General features: G+C 36.1%; 1 protein-coding gene across 3 annotated transcripts in view; it reads left to right on the top strand.

Moving 5' to 3' along the window:
* Nucleotides 1–16,240, top strand: part of CERT1 (ceramide transporter 1) — a 70,516-nt gene that overhangs the window by 40,668 nt on the left and 13,608 nt on the right. For all 3 annotated transcript variants that reach the window (XM_052777675.1, XM_052777674.1, XM_052777676.1), the window contains 7 exons: nucleotides 1,336–1,443; nucleotides 2,237–2,375; nucleotides 3,340–3,423; nucleotides 8,993–9,150; nucleotides 12,723–12,815; nucleotides 14,257–14,343; nucleotides 15,870–15,962. In XM_052777675.1, the coding sequence (XP_052633635.1) occupies nucleotides 1,336–1,443; nucleotides 2,237–2,375; nucleotides 3,340–3,423; nucleotides 8,993–9,150; nucleotides 12,723–12,815; nucleotides 14,257–14,343; nucleotides 15,870–15,962 (762 nt within the window). The remainder of the gene's footprint in view (nucleotides 1–1,335; nucleotides 1,444–2,236; nucleotides 2,376–3,339; nucleotides 3,424–8,992; nucleotides 9,151–12,722; nucleotides 12,816–14,256; nucleotides 14,344–15,869; nucleotides 15,963–16,240) is intronic.

Raw genomic sequence — 16,240 nt, 5'->3', positions numbered from 1 at the left:
ATGTTCATTCGGGAATTGTGTTGACAAATCCGGGACTCATATTTTTCTTCAGTCATACCTTCATTTCTCTAAAACTGCATTTCTCTGCCACTGCTCTTTTGTAACCCAAACATACATACTTTGTCCCACACATTGCAGTATTGTCCAAATCCTCCTGTTTTAACCAACACTTTAAACAACTTTGTCCTTTCTCATTGCTTTTTATGCTCTTTCAGTTCATTTGCATCTTAATTTATGAGCACTCTCCTGCCTTCCCAAAGGCTATGCAGTTTCCAATTTTTCCATAAAAAGTACAACAGCTAGAACTTCATCATTGCTTCTTGTTTGTTCTATATCATTTTTGTCTCCTGTTCTCCCTGCCCCATCTGAATTTCTATGCTACTCTAGAATTTCTTATTTCTGTCAAAAGTCCTTCACAATGTTGTCACTGTCTACTTGATCAAACTTATCTATTAACAGTATTTTTAATATTACTCTGAACCATCTGTTTATTTCTTACATTCTCTTTCAGGGTTTTTTCTTCTCCTTTGCCATGCACAGGCCATTTACGTTAAGCTGCAGGGAAATATTTTTCTTCCAGTTCCTCAGTATCTGCTTATGTTTGATTTGTGAGGGAAATGGTAAAACTTCTAGATCTTTTTAATGTTATTTTAATCAAGAAGTGTTTTTCTTCCTTTTTTTCAGTATTTAATTAGTTACTATTGTTGTCTTCTCCCCCTTGCTTTTATTATCTCACCTTGTTTTATGTAGACTTTTGTTCTTTGTAAAAAATAATTTCAGTCTAGTATTAAGAATTTTGCTAATGAAGCCTGGAACAAGCGAAAAAAAAACTTGATAGCAGTAATTGTCTGCTTTTCTATGATCTCTGTTTTGTTGCTTTTAAAAATAAAATGGCACTGTTTGAATGATTGGAAGGATTGACTGAACCATGTTAATCCCCTGATTAATTGTGGAGTACTACAGGTTTTTGAATGCTGTGTGAAAATTGCTTCGCAGGGATTACATAAACCAAAATAATGGAACATTGTCCCTTCTTTGAACCCTTAAATATATGTTGCCTTGTTCATTTGGGGGCACATAATAGGTAATAGATAACTAATAGATAAATAATTTTTTACAGATCATTATGATAACAAAAAATAGATTCATAGTAACTTTACAGATGCTGCATCAACATCTTAAATATGCAGGCGCAATTTGAGTTAAGCCCCTGCTGCTTCCTGACAAGAAAACAAATGGACTGGTTTCAGAGGAAATGACATTAATCTTGCTTTCATGATTTCTTTTTTATTAAAAGCCTCAGCACTCTAGTTTTGTGTGTGGTTTGTTTTTTAGACTGAATCTGGCTATGGATCAGAGTCAAGTTTACGACGCCATGGCTCCATGGTGTCTCTTGTTTCTGGAGCAAGTGGATACTCTGCGACATCCACCTCTTCGTTCAAGGTTAGTGAATAACATTTTCTTAGTATTAGTGTGTAAATAACACTTGCAACTGGAAAAGAAATATCTTATGTGAAGACTTATTCACACAACTGTAGAAAAAATACAATATATTTGGTTTATTATAAGTATTAGAAATTTATCATACGATGAATAGAGCATACAGGAACCTCTTTCATGCCTCTGTGCAGTTGTCCCTTTTAAACTGTGGTGTCATCTTCCAATGGCAAGAAAATCAAGCCTGCAGGAGCATTTATTAACCTTTCCTAGTTTACTCCTCAGAATATCAGGGCCTCTAAAAATGAATGCTGATTCTGTGACTTAATAAATTTGATTAATACTGATAGACAGATGATGGCTTTCTTTGTCTTATGCATATAAATATTTAGCATATGAACTTGGGTGGGCTGTACTTCTGGGAAGAGGAGCAACACAAGAAAAGGGAGTAAGGATTGGAACAAATATCTTAAACTAGAGCTGACTGTTTTCAGGCAAAGAGGCATAAAGTTGGTAGCATGCAAGATTGCATTTTTAATAAGCCTTTGAATGATCTGAAGTAGCAGATGCAGTCAAGACGAAAAATTGAGACCAGTGGACAAAATGAGTAAGGAACACTTGTATACAGTGTCTTACCTTCTTCTAACACTAACAGTATTTCATAGCTGCTGATATATAAAATGTCCTTAGTGTACTGGAATTTGTTCTTCATAGCTGCAGAAATCCAGCTTTTATTTATGCATTGAACTATTCCTGAGTTTGTAGAAGTGTTTCAGGCTTTTTTCTCTTGTATTTTCAGAAGGGTCATAGCTTACGTGAGAAGCTTGCAGAAATGGAAACCTTTAGAGACATCTTGTGTAGACAAGTCGATACTTTACAGAAGTACTTTGATGCCTGTGCAGATGCAGTTTCCAAAGATGAACTGGAGAGGGATAAAGGTAAAATTGTAACTGAAAACTATTATGTCTGTAGAATGTAGCTTTTTATGCAGTAGTAACCCTCAAAATAGTTACTATAGCACTTGATGCCGTATAAATAAAATAATGTATCTTAAATTTACTCTTTAGTATAGGGATCAATCATAGATATTTCTGCCTAAACAGTGTTAACTATTTTCACTTTAGAAGTTGGATTCCCATAAAAATCTGCTTAATTTTAATATTAACCTGTAGCTGTCAACTGTAGCAAAGAAATGCTTTTTTAAGCATTCGATGTTATAGAACAATAATTGTTTACCCTCATAAGATGAATTCAAGTTAGTTTATTGCCATGTCTCTTACCTGTTATTTTGAAAAGCCAATAGGATATTAGTTTTGTTAGAAACAATACTTTATTTTAAAAAGGCAAAGGTGCTGCTGTAATGAATGCTCCTAAGATGTATTGGCTGGCACTAAGTGCACACTGGAGGCCCTAGCAGACTTGGGTGTGGATGTCTACACATATCTGAATAGCTCTTCTCATAGCACAGCTTGTTCTTGTATCCATGCATTTATATTCATCCCTGAGTTTGTTCTGGCAGCCTGAAACTTTTGGTAGTAAGAAAACAGTAAACCAGTACAATTCCACTTCTATGCAAACTTTCTAGTGTAGAAGAGTAGATAGTTGCTGAATTGTGGCTCCCTGCTTATCCAGTTGTAACACCAGAATAATGTTGTTCTTACCATAGAATCGAGTGCTAAGCTTCAACACTGAGCTAATGTTAGTCTCCTAATGGTTTCTGACAGTAATGTTGATAGTGGTCAAAAAAAAAAAGGGGTGGTGGTGGGGGTGGTTCATGACTGTTTTTATAGGAAAAAAATCTTAAATGCTGCTTAGCTGTGAAGATGCTCTTAATCCTTTCTTGCACACTAAAGAATTGGAAAAGCTTTCTCACTCCCATAACACACTCTTTCTCAAATTTAGTGGTGGAAGATGATGAAGATGATTTCCCTACAATGCGTTCTGATGGGGATTTTTTACATAACAGTAACAGCAGTAAGGAAAAATGTAAGTGTCCCAACTTTTTCACTGAAAATTCATATGAATGGTATGATGATAAGCCTGATACAGGATGGATATTTATGCTCTTTTCTAAGAAGATGGCAAGAACAGTTATTTAAATGTATGTGACAGGAAGTTCTTATTCATGTTATCATTCATTAGCTGCTTTTCATGATTCTGAGGTATTCTTAATTCACACAAGTATTGATGCAAGCTTGTCAAGCTGGAATTTCCTATTCTGTGTCCAAAGCCATTTTCATTACAAAATTCTGTTAACAGCTGCATCATTCAGACAATGGGAACTGAGATTTGTAATAGGTAATTGCAGTTTTTTCTTGCAAGTGTTACCTGCTTCAACAGGAGTGTGGTGGAGCACAATGCTTTTCCAGTTAGGTATGTCCCAGTATGGTTTTTCCAAGTTCTACGGCTGCATAATAGTTAAGGCAACACTGTTACTGATTCTCACTCATGGTTATTTTAGCACTGTTTTTGCTGTATTTTCCATTGCTATGATGAACAGAATTCTGATTTTTATTCTTGCCTTAAATGGTCTGGTTATTGCACTCACTGCATCCATGCAGTAAATGTGAAGAACTCATGCAAGTCTTGCTGTTCTAGAAATCTCATACTTCTGGCCTGGCAGAAGTTGTGTATGCGTTTAAAATATATTTGCATTCTTCTTAGACCTTCTCTTGTTTCCTGACTGAAATATTTTAGTGTTTACATTCCCTAGATGTAGACAATTCAGTTAGTCCTAAGGTATTTCTTAGATTTTGATTCGCGAAACTTCGAAGTTGCACTACTTGCGGTTTCAAATCTGATGGAATTTCCCACAGTACTCATCAAAAGTGTTTTTAAAAATGTGAACACTTTCATCAAGAACCTGGAAAACATATGGGCAAAATAAGTCTTTTCTGTGTCTTCTGTTTTCTTTTTAAATGGCTGTTGTCCCCGTGTTACATCTTTCCTTGCTGTATTTAGGTGCTCTTTATAGAGTATAGCGAAAACTGTTATGAGGAAAGAGGAAAGGAAATGGAAGGAGCTTTCAGGATACTTTCAGAATTCATCAAATGAGTAGATTTTTTTCAGTTATATGAAGTGTTTTCTCTACTTGAGGATTAATCCTAATGCTGATTTCAGAGGTTAAGTAGCATATCACTCTGAAGTTTTGAATAAATCTTTCTTGCCTCTTATCAGCAAAGATCAGCAAGTTTGCAACACTCACCTGTAAGCTGGTGCACAGTTCCACTAACCCTATTGTGTACATTTTTTGAGGACTGTTAAGTCAGAACAAATACCAGAAAACTGAAAAGGCCTTCTTTAAAAAAAGTGAAGTGAGAATTTAATTTTACTGTATGATTCATTTTGAAAGAGGTGTCTTTGTCAAACTTAATTTTTGTAGGATTATGTAGGAGTTTCAGCTTAATTTACCTTTAGAACATTTATTCATATCTGCATTTTTCTGTTGTATCTGCTATATATACACATATGATATGGGGAATGTCATTAGGAAGGTCTGTATTTTTAGTACATCTGGTCATCTTTGAATATTTAAATGCAAAGTAAGTGACTTCTTTTTTTTCATCACCTGTTTAACAGCAATTTGATACTGATATTCCTCTTGTAAAAAGTTCTGTATTAAGTCTTTGGGAACTTACTTGCTAAGAAATTGCTATGTATTATGGGTATCTGTATATAAACTCACTTACTATAGCTCACTACAGAAAATAATTTCTGCAACCCCTTGATTTTTGCAGCACTTCTAATTCCAGTTGTTATGATTCTTGACTCCATTAAATCTACTTTCTGTCAATTATTTCTATGGAAAGGTTCATCTCCATTTTAGTTTTTACGTGTGTCAGTTTGATTTCTAAGGGCTAAATTCATTAAATATTCAATAGCTGAGTGCTGCAAAGCTTGATTAGAAATGAAAAATTAGAGTCTCTGCCCTAAAGTGGAATCATAAGTCATAAGTGATGCAGTGGGGGAAGTAGATGTCTTAGGTTTAGACAGACATGCCCATGTATTGGGCAGAAAACTACTCAGACTAACTGATAATGAAAGATATGTCTTCAATTCACCCTTTTCTAAAGCTTAGCCTCAGAGCAGCTGTTAAGATTCTTTGGTTTCTCAAATTTCAGGTTTACTTCTTGAAATCTCTATCCAGTCCTGGAAGGGCTAGAACAATCTTTTTAACTGTAGCTGAGAAGTGGTTGCCCATTTATTCTGGAGCTGTTCTGCAGTCAGTGCTCCAGCAAGTGAGAAGCATGGGTTCAACCTCTTATTTAGCCTACTCTGGTAAGAAGGAGTGTTTGAGCTTACTGTTCAAACCACTAGTGCACTGATCTAATGCTCAAATTGTTAGATTTAAGACTGACTTAAAGGACCATAATCACCTTGTCTTTTGAAATTTGTTCCCTTCTGCACCTTCCCTGGGTGGAAGGAGAAAGTTAATGTGACTATAGAGATTTGTTTACTATGAAGACATTTTGGATAGGGAGCCTTTTTCTTTTCCGTGTTGTCTAGGATCTTTGAGTGAAGAGCTAGAAAGAGTACTATGAAGGTATTTAAATTTTTTGCTCACTTTCCAATTAAAAAAATCTGGTAACTGAAACAATGATCATTTGTATAAAACACCAACAGGGAGTCTGGCTGATGCATATTTACCCATTAGGATCTTACATTCTAAGAATGTAGAATCTTGATAAGGGAGTGTTCCCATCCATCCCCTCAGGAAAATTAGTGTATTTGGATTTAAATTATGTAAGAGTAGGAAGAGCAGGGGAAACCTACTTAAGGAACCTCTTTGAAGATGGAAGGTGGTTTTGTAGTGGAACTATAAAGATGGAAATGTACAGAGGCTGAATGAGAGAAATTTGATGTAAAACACAGTGGGATTTATGCTGGATTTTTTTGCTTTGAATGGAAGATATTCACCAACATATTGCTGAATAATGGGGTTGTTCTTAAAGGAAAACCAATCATCTTGATCCTACTGCTATTCACAGAAGATCAACAGCAATAGTATTAGAATAATTTTCTGTTTCACTAGGAACTGGATTGATCAAACACATGATGTTTGGGACATCTGAGAAAGTGTTACAAACAGAATCTTAGGAACAAGAAGGGAAAACTTGACCTATCCTAACAGATGCAGATGTGTAGGAGAGAAGAGCTAAAGAGCTATTGAAGGCTAAAGCATGATATGAAGAATCCTTTATATGAAAGACAAGAGAAAACAAATCAGAAATAAAGCGAAATGCTTAAAAGACAGGATAATTAAAAAGGAAACACTTGGAAGATGTTGAAATTGAAGTAGGAGAAAAATCATCCTGCTGCTTTTTTCAGTTGGCTACATGCAGTTTGATCACCCAGCTAGAATAGAAGAGCAGTTGCAGTGGTTAAGAACACTTTCCTATTAGCCTTTACTTTGAACCATACAGATCTCCTGATGCCAGATTTCATTTTGAAATGCTTAGTCTGTAGCTGACATGAAAAAAGGCATAAGAAAAGAATAGGAAAGATGTTCAGGGTCTCCAAATAAAAAAATCCCCTGACAAATACTTCTGATGTGCTGAAGCTCAACTGTTATTGAGACGAGGCTTGATACCATCTTCTGACATGTTCCAGGAAGGCAAATGTCACCTATGATTAGGAATGAATCAGAATACTCCCATCTGTTGTAAGGAATCTCTTGAGTGACCATATCTTCAAAGAAACACGTGTTGCATCTTTTTGCAACAAGTTTGGGTTTGCCTGGAAGGGTAATGGCTAAGAGGAACTATGGACACTTACTTTAAAACTGCAAGCTCTGCATGTATCACTGCTACTTTGAGACTAGTCATTAAAGAATGACTTAGAATATATGATGACTGAAACTGTATGGAAGTACTAATGAGCTGTAGCTGAGACCTAAAGATATCCAGGAATAAAAGCTGGCTTTTTTTCCAGGCAATGAGGCTGCATTGATGTATCTCCCTTACAATCTAATATAGAGATTTCTGAAATTATTTTATAGTGTTGTAGCCAATGATAGTTTCTTCAGCATGTCTAGCATGTTGCATAATTAAGAGAGAAAAATCACATCTGTAAGTGTAATAGCTGTGCTGGTAAGCCTGCACATGAATACAACAGGACAGATTATTAGTATAAACTGTGTTTTTCAGTTATGAATTAGTATGGGTGAAGCTCTTGTGTAATTTTCATTATTCTCAGTGAATCCACTGCATTGCCTCCTTGCCAGCTTATACCACTTTCAGTCTCAGCCTCCTCCGTGTTCCCTCTGCAGCTGTTAGGGGGAGGGAGAGTTGCTCTGCTCATTATTGTTTCTGAAAAAGATTTTTCTTTCTCTTTTCTTTTTGTCCAGCCCCCATCATCTTTACCTTTTAGGGAGTATTTTTCATTAACATGAAACAAAAAATAAGCTGTATTCTACCATAGTATGTATGCTTATTGGGATATTTGAATTAGTGTGTAGCCTGTGATCATCTATTTGAAAAATAGTTTGATTCCTTCTGAGAGGAGGGTGTATAAAAACTCTAGAGACTTAATCCATTGCTTGAGATCATGTGATGACTGCTTTCTGTTCCAGAAGTGTAGATACTGTGCTCTACCATTAGAGAACAGCAACTGCATTTCTCTTCCCTACAAGAACTGAACTGCTTGAAAGCTCTGCTTTGCCCTTGCAGACAGATACTGGTTAAACTTACACAAATATTTATTTGTACTTTTTAAACCATAACAGTGGCATGTTGACAAACTGACAGATTGGGGGGAAAAAGTGATATCCAGCTAGGTGATAAGTCATTAGCTTGCCCCATGGCATAGCAGGAGTTACTTTAACTTGATGGGCTCTGTCAGCTTCAACATGAGTGTTACTTCTGCTTTCTAATATTTTCTGACATTAATGTGTAGTGTTTGATTTGTTATTATGTCAACCTACATACGAGTTTGACATATAATAGATACTTTTTTTGTCACACATTTTAAATGACTTGTTTAAATAGCCTTAGCAACAGATGGCTTGGTTGACAGCACGAAGTAGTTGTTGGAACTGCAAAACCCACAGTTCTTGGATAATTCAACACATGTGATACTTTTATCTTATATCATACCTTCTTACTTTGAGGTTTTTAAATCTATAATTACCTGCTTAAAGTAACCTTGAATGTTACATTTTGGGTTTGATTGCGTTTTGAAATTGTTCCTTTCTTAATGCTGTATCAGATATGTTTTAAGGTTGCTCTGTGTTAATTAGGCCGCACTTCAAGCTGTCAAACTGCTATTGTTACAAAGTATTACCACTCCCTCCACCCACATGATTTGCAGATTAATACACCATTACAAGCAGACTTGAAATACAGTATAGCAAGATGAAGCTGAAGGGATGTGTTCCTCCTTTTGAATCTCTTTCCTTATCCTGTGGATAGCTGAAAATTATTAGCACTTTTGATTTTTATTTTTAAATTAACTTTCTAGCCTGTTTTCTTCAAACAGTTGTAATATAAAGCATACATGTAAAATACTTGTTTGAGTGAAAGGCAGCTATCAGTGAATGATTCATGTTTGTTTTTAGTGTTTCCTCATGTGACACCCAAAGGAATTAACGGCATAGACTTTAAAGGAGAAGCTATAACTTTCAAGGCAACCACTGCTGGAATCCTTGCTACACTCTCTCATTGTATTGAACTCATGGTAAAACGTGAAGAAAGCTGGCAAAAAAGGCTAGATAAGGTAAGATCATTTTCCTTTACTTTTGTTGGGGGGGGGGTGGAGTTTCTTTAGCATGAAATTGAAATTTCAAATGAGCTGTTAACTTTTTTTATTCCAGGAATTGCTTTTATTTTTATGTACAGCATTTATTAATTTTAGATTCTTTCATTATTACTCCTATAAAACATTAAAGCCTCATCCTGATTGGTGATACAGTAACATTATTCATCATAGTCTTTGTCTTCCCAGCCCTTGTTCAGATAGTAGTCCTATATTTTTTATATCTGTAGAGAACCTGACAGTGTTCCAGAGCAGCAAGTATATTGCTTACAGCCTTCTAAAAGAGACCTAATTATCCATGCTTGCAAAATGATGTGCAAATCTCTGAAATGTTTTAATTGTGGTAAGAGATGGTGACAATACTGAGGAGAACAACCAGTTCTAACTTCAAATGTCTCTTTAAGATACCATTATTTCACTTTCCTTTAGGAGATTGAAGAGATTAAATCATATTTTATACTAATCGGTTAAATTTTTTAGGTGTATGGTATTAGAATATCTGTTATTCTAATGGCAGTGATAGTTCATGCTAAGCCTACTCAACCACTATAGCGACTCGAAAGGAGCAATGTCTTTTCTCATGAGATGTGCTGGAGGCATGGCTAGGTTGTACTTCAGGCTTTGATTTCTAGAATCCTGCCATCACTGACTGATGTCCTATGCAGTCCTTTAGCTGTTGTCTCTTGTTTTTTATTTAATGTGTTTCCCTGTGGTGCATATCACACATCAAAACTTACTCCATATGTTTTAGTGGTACACGATTCAAAGAATGAATGCATTCAGACAAAATATATCTGTGTTTGAATCCTTGCCCCTGTCTCCTGGGTCATCTTTGTCCATATGTCAAAGCCCTGGCCCTGTCTAACTGTATTGCGACTTCTGCAACATTTAATTTGTTACTGCTTCATCAAAGTAGTTAGAGGACTTACTGTAGATCCAAGATTTGAAGCTTGTTCATAGGATCATAGGGTAATTCAGTTTGGACTAGAGACCTCAAGAGGTCTCTCTCTTTCCAACCTCCTGCTTAAAGGAAGGACAGTTTGAGATCAGGCAGGGTTGCTCAGGTCTTTATCAAGTCTGGTTTCAGGTCTCCAAGGCCAGAGACTGCACAGCTTTTCTGGGCAGCCTGTTGTGCTGCGCAACTGTTGCTATAGTAGAAAAGTTTCTCCTTATATCCAGTTGGAGTAACTCTTATTCTAGTATCTGCCTATTATTTTTCATGCTTCAACTATAGACTGCTCTGAAGAGTCTGGATTAGTTTCTTTATGACTTTCTTGGAGGTATTGGAAGGTTACTACTAGGTCCCCTCACAAAAGCCTTCTCTTCTCCAGGCTGAGCAAACACAGTTCACTCTTGTTGATCAGACTTGGCTTAGAGCACGGACAAAGTGAATTTTTCTTGTCCCTAGGTTAGTATATGTTACTACAGAACAATATGTTAATACAGAATGTCAATTCATTTAGATTAGTTATTTGTCATTTTTTCCTTCTTTTTTGGACTAATTTTAAAGCACTTGTTTTCAGCTGCAAGTGGTTAACAAGTTCAAACCTAAATTTCACTTTGGGTCTCATGTGACTGATACCTCATACAGCATGAGTAAATGCATTTTAAAGGAAGGTCGCAAGCTTATTTGGACTTGTTTTTCCAGAAATTAAAATAGCAAAAGCTTCTAAAACCTTGGAGGTTTTAAGTTGCTCTGCTTTGGTAGACTTGCAACTTTTTTAAAAAGTCACATTTGTCAATGAAATTTTCTGGGGTTTACAGCACACTCGTGGTACTTTTATAAAATAATTACTTTTTATATGTATTCCTCTAATTGCTAGCCTTTTGGAAGAGGATATTTTTATTGAATTAAATAATGCAGAATTGTGGTGGACTAGCCTTGGCTAATAGCCAAATGCCCACCCAGCTGCTCACCACCCATCCAGCAGGATTAGGGGAAAAAATAGGATGAGAAAGCTCATGGGTCAAGAGAAAGACAGGGAGATTACTTACAGGTTCTTGTCATGGCAGAATGTTCTTGACTTGGGGAAAATCAATTTGTTGCTGATTTAAAATAGATCAAGTTAATGGGAAACAAAAAACCAAACACTAAAACAGCTTTCCCCCCATAGCCCAAGCTCAACTTCACTCCCTCACTGTAGGCCCCTCTACCCACTGCTTGCTAGGCCCAAGCAGTGTGCGGTGAGGAATGGGGGGGTTGCAGTGAGTCCAAAACACTCAATCTCTACCACTCCTTCCTCGTCACACTTTTTCCCTGTTCCAGCACAGGTCTTCTCCATGGGTGGCAGTCCTCTGGGAAAAATCTGCTGCAGTGTGGGTCCTTCAGGGGACACAGTTCCTTCAGGAAATGGTCCTCTGCTCTGGCATGTGGTCCTCCATGGGCTGCAGTGTGGATTTGTTCTCTGCCCTGGAGCTGCTGCTGCTCCTCTTCTGGCCTTGGCATCTCCTCTGTTGTTTCTCACTTCTTATTTCCCTTTCCTTTCTCCCTGGGGTGTTTTTTGCTCTTAAATACATTTTCAGAGAACTATTTCTAAACCTTTGAAAACAAGAAATTATTATAAAAACATGTTTTAATTTTTAAGGAGACTGATATAATGCACTTAATGATTGTAATTTTAGAATTCTATATTTAGTTTTCTTTCTGCTACCAAAACAGGCAGATGGCCAGAATAAAATTAATACAAAAACATGTATTATCTAAAGGTAATTGTAGTTACAGCTTTGCTTTCAACCTTTTCTTCTTAGCTGTTAAGATCTTGAGCTTGACTTTTTATTTTTCCAGTGGAGTATATTTTTCAGTATGAGCTTCTTGAATGTATTTTAAAATAGACTTTTCTTAAAATGGATAAACAAGGGAAGGTTTTAATCTCTAGTATTTGGTCCATTGTTTTATTTGCAACAAAATCCTTGTGATGATGGTTTTTATGTTGTCTCGACTACAGCAACATTTTTCTCTTCTTGTTTCCTTTGGTTGTACTAATTGTTGTTAATGAGCAAACTTATCTTCTGAACATTAAAATTTACCTTAGGATTAACATGTTTAGGTAGCTTATTTTGTTCACCTTTGACAATTGTAACTTAAATGTCTCCTTAAATTTTACAGAGGTTTAATACACCAGTAATTTTCTGCTGTGCAGTCAAACAGTTTCCCAATTTCTGCCTTACTTAATGTTGTTGCCAAGAGAAGCTGGCAGATTTGGAGAGTTGTCTTTTGACACATGTGAATTATCACTAATTTGCAGATTGAAGTACAGAAAGTGTGGTGATTTGGGGCGAGTGGGAGGAGTTGTTTTGCAGTTTTGTTTTGGTTTTTTTTTTTTTCATTTGAAGTGTTCTGGTAAAACTTCTATGCTTTCTCTCAATGACTTATACTCAAGTCATGCTTTATGCATCTTCAGGACTCTCCAATTACTTTCAAAAATTGCAATTGTTACTTGGAAAAAACTACACTGGTTATTCCATTTATTGGCATGTTGACTGTTATCAGTCAATTCATTCTTACTGCATCAAACGATCATATAATTTTACAGGAGATAGAGAAAAGGAGAAGAATTGAAGAAGCATACAAAAATGCTGTGACAGAACTGAAGAAAAAGTCCCACTTTGGAGGGCCGGACTATGAGGTACAAATTCTGCTTCTGAAACTTTTAAAAACACTATGACTTTTAAAGATTAGTTTGTTCCTCAAAGTGGGGAAAGGGGTGTGTGTAAATCAAGGTCTTTGGCTTCTGCAAGTGTGTTCATGCCCCTTTTATTCTTCCACCTTGGAAAATGAAACTGTATGAAGAATGTCAGTCCTTAATGTTTTGAGAATGGCAGTCTGTCTTCACCTCAGGCTTCCATGTTCTGCTTTTGTCTAAAGCATTGTGCTTACAGATATTTCTGCTGGTTTTTGATTATTTTTCTTGCACATTTGAAATTGCTTTTATGCAATGGTTTTCTACTTTCCTGTTCTAATGGTTTACCTGTGTAGATATGTAAAGCAAATACGAAAACCCTCACTGCAGAGGCAGTCCTAGAATCTGAAGTTTAACTTGAATTGATTTTTAACTTGTCACTGCCACTTGAAATTTCATGTCGACAAATACAGTGATTTTAGGTTCCTTTCATCTGTTAAGTTGCATATTTCAGCAGCTTCCTTCTCAGTTGAGGTATTTAGTCAAGGTCTAAGATGCTTAAACCACCTTGTGAAGAATAATGTAAGCTAATGTGTCTATAATGCAGTTTGCATAATTTTTGAAGAACTTGACCCTTTCATGTACATTAAACAAACACATTTCTACTTACAAACCATAGCCTGAGAAACAGTACTAATACGTTGAAATATTTAAAAGATACTTGAGCTTAGGTTCTTCATTGTGACTGAGGCATACACTATAAAAGAAAAAGATGGATATGAAGTTGGACTTTGTCTACCTGGTTATGAACCCAGCTGCTTCTCCCAGCTATCCCTGTTGTAGTTTTTTGAAATTGGCTGGACCAGCTTGTTTTACAATACAGTAAAAGCAGTAAATCTAATTTCTGAAATTACTATTTTACTTAGTAGACTCAAGTTTTTAATAGTTGACTCAACTCTACCTGCTGTTAGAACAGTGTTAAACTGTTCTTTCCAAGAATTTTCAATAGAGATTCCCATAATTTTGTCTTCTCTTGTTAAGTTTTGAGCACGTATCTGAAATCTGCCCTAAGGCACTGGAATACTTGGAAGGAGTCTACACAATTATGTCAGTGTGCTTTACTGACACACTGTAAACACTTTTAAGGTGTATGTTAATTAAAACCTACATCTGATGTCAGTGTATTGACACTGTTACTCAGTTTCCTGTTTTTTTCTTTATACAAATATCCCTAAATTGTAGTTAGAGGGAGTGATTTCCTTTAACAGGTAGGGTTTTCAGAGGAATTGTAATCTAAGAATATTGGTGAAAAAATGTGAGTTCTATAGAAGACATTTGCTTCCATCAGTTATATGCATAATATATAAATACATATTTCTAATATTAAACTGAAGTGGAACTCTCATGTCTCCAAAATTTTGAACTAGTTTTGTTTCTTATGCTCTAGGAAGGTCCTAACAGTCTGATTAATGAAGAAGAATTCTTTGATGCTGTTGAAGCTGCTCTTGATAGACAGGATAAAATGGAAGAACAGGTATTGATACTTGAAAAATGTCTTAATAATGGGCACTTCATGGGAGACTTCTGTGACTTAAACTCAGTCCTGGGGTGCATCTCCTGAAGCTCTAAAAATATTAAGTGAATTCCTCTTATCAGTGTCAGAATAAAATATCTAAAGTTAAATGTTGGGTGCTTAACACTAAATTTGAGAAACTGACTTCACAGCTTATACAGAAAAGGATAGTATAAGTGTTAAACTGATTGATTGTCTCCAGTTTCTAATTCCTAAATAAGTGTCCTGTATAAAACTTACCTTTGTATATAGCTGATGTCCTGTGCAAATAGGAATATCAAACACTGCAGCTATCTCTCAAAACCTAAGTATTGCTCTAGTTTCTTTTGACTCTACCAGTATGTGAAATAGGAAAGATGTAGTTCTGCTGGTGTTTGTTTTTATTTAAAATTTCTGTAGCCTCTGGCTATTTCTCTAACTCATTTCTTGAATACACTTCAGTGACAAGGATCAAAAAGGGACAAGATGCATGTGAGGAAATATATAGAATATGAGAACGTATAGCAGTGTATAAAATAAGAGGGAATAACAAAGTGGTGCATCCTTTGTCTTAAAAGTGTTTAGGCTTATGAATATAGTGAATACAATGACTACGTTAAGAATTAGAAGACTTTCTAGTGGCCATATAGTACCCAACAGAGTTTACCTATGTTGGGGTCTCTTAGTGGAGAGTAAAAGTTTTGAGTGACTGTTGTACTACTATATGGATCCTTGTCATGGTTTAACCTCAGCCAGCAACTAAGCACCACACAGCTGCTTGCTTGCTCCTCCCCCCTCCCAAACATGGGGGTTGAGATAAAAACAGTTTAATAACTAAAATAAAATAAAATACAATACTGACAATAAATTATTATTATTGTTATTGTTGTTATTATTGTTATTGTTATTCAAAAATATAAATAAAACCCAAGAAAAGACAAGTGATGCACAATTCAATTGCTCACCACCTGCTTGACTGATGCCCAAGCAGCGAACTCCCCCTCCTGGCCAACTTCCCCCAGTTCATATACTGAGCATGATGTCACATGGTATGGAATATCCCTTTGGCTAGTTTGAGTCAGCTGTCCTGGTCATGCTGCCTCCAAGCTTCTTGTACACTTGCTTGCTGGCAGAGCATGGAAAACTGAAAAATCCTTAACTTAGGATAAGTGCTACTTAGCAACAACTAAAACATCAGTGTGTTATCAACATTATTCTCACACTAAATCCAAAACACACTGTACTAGCTACTAAGAAGAAAATTAACTCTATCCCAGCCAAAACCAGGACAATCCTTAATGCTGCCGATCTGTTGTCCTTAACTCAGAAATACATATTGAAGTATGGACAAATTCAGTCTTTGCTTACTGAACGTTCCAGGAGGATGACAGCTTCCTGCCTGTCATGGACAGCGTTAGTTGTTGTAACCACTATGTAGATTGAGGATGACTCACTCTGTTCCACCCAGTAGCCGCTGACTACTAATAGTTAAACATATTTTGTTGCAGTCCCAAAGTGAAAAGGTTAGATTACACTGGCCAACATCCGTACCTTCTGGAGATGCATATTCTGCTGTGGGGACTCATCGGTTTGTCCAAAAGGTAAGATATTTCTCATGATCTCCTCTAAACAATAGGCTGACCTATGATATTCCTATATAATATTTTGTATGGGTAGGTGAGATTTTTTTTTTAGGTGTTTCTAGTAACTTTCAATGGTTTACTCATTTTCAAATGAAGTAGCCGGAATTGGAGAAGGACTGTTTCCTTCTTGGCTCAAAAAATACTGATTTGCGTATCTATTTAGAATACCCTTGACCTGTATCAAGCTTGTCAGTTAAGTAGTAAAGGAAAAATCCCAACTTGCTAACCTCAGTGTT

Source organism: Harpia harpyja, chromosome Z (genome assembly GCF_026419915.1).
Source record: "Harpia harpyja isolate bHarHar1 chromosome Z, bHarHar1 primary haplotype, whole genome shotgun sequence".
NCBI lineage: Eukaryota > Metazoa > Chordata > Aves > Accipitriformes > Accipitridae > Harpia > Harpia harpyja.
Note: the sequence above shows the minus strand (reverse complement) of the source record. Positions and strands in the feature narration are given on the sequence as shown.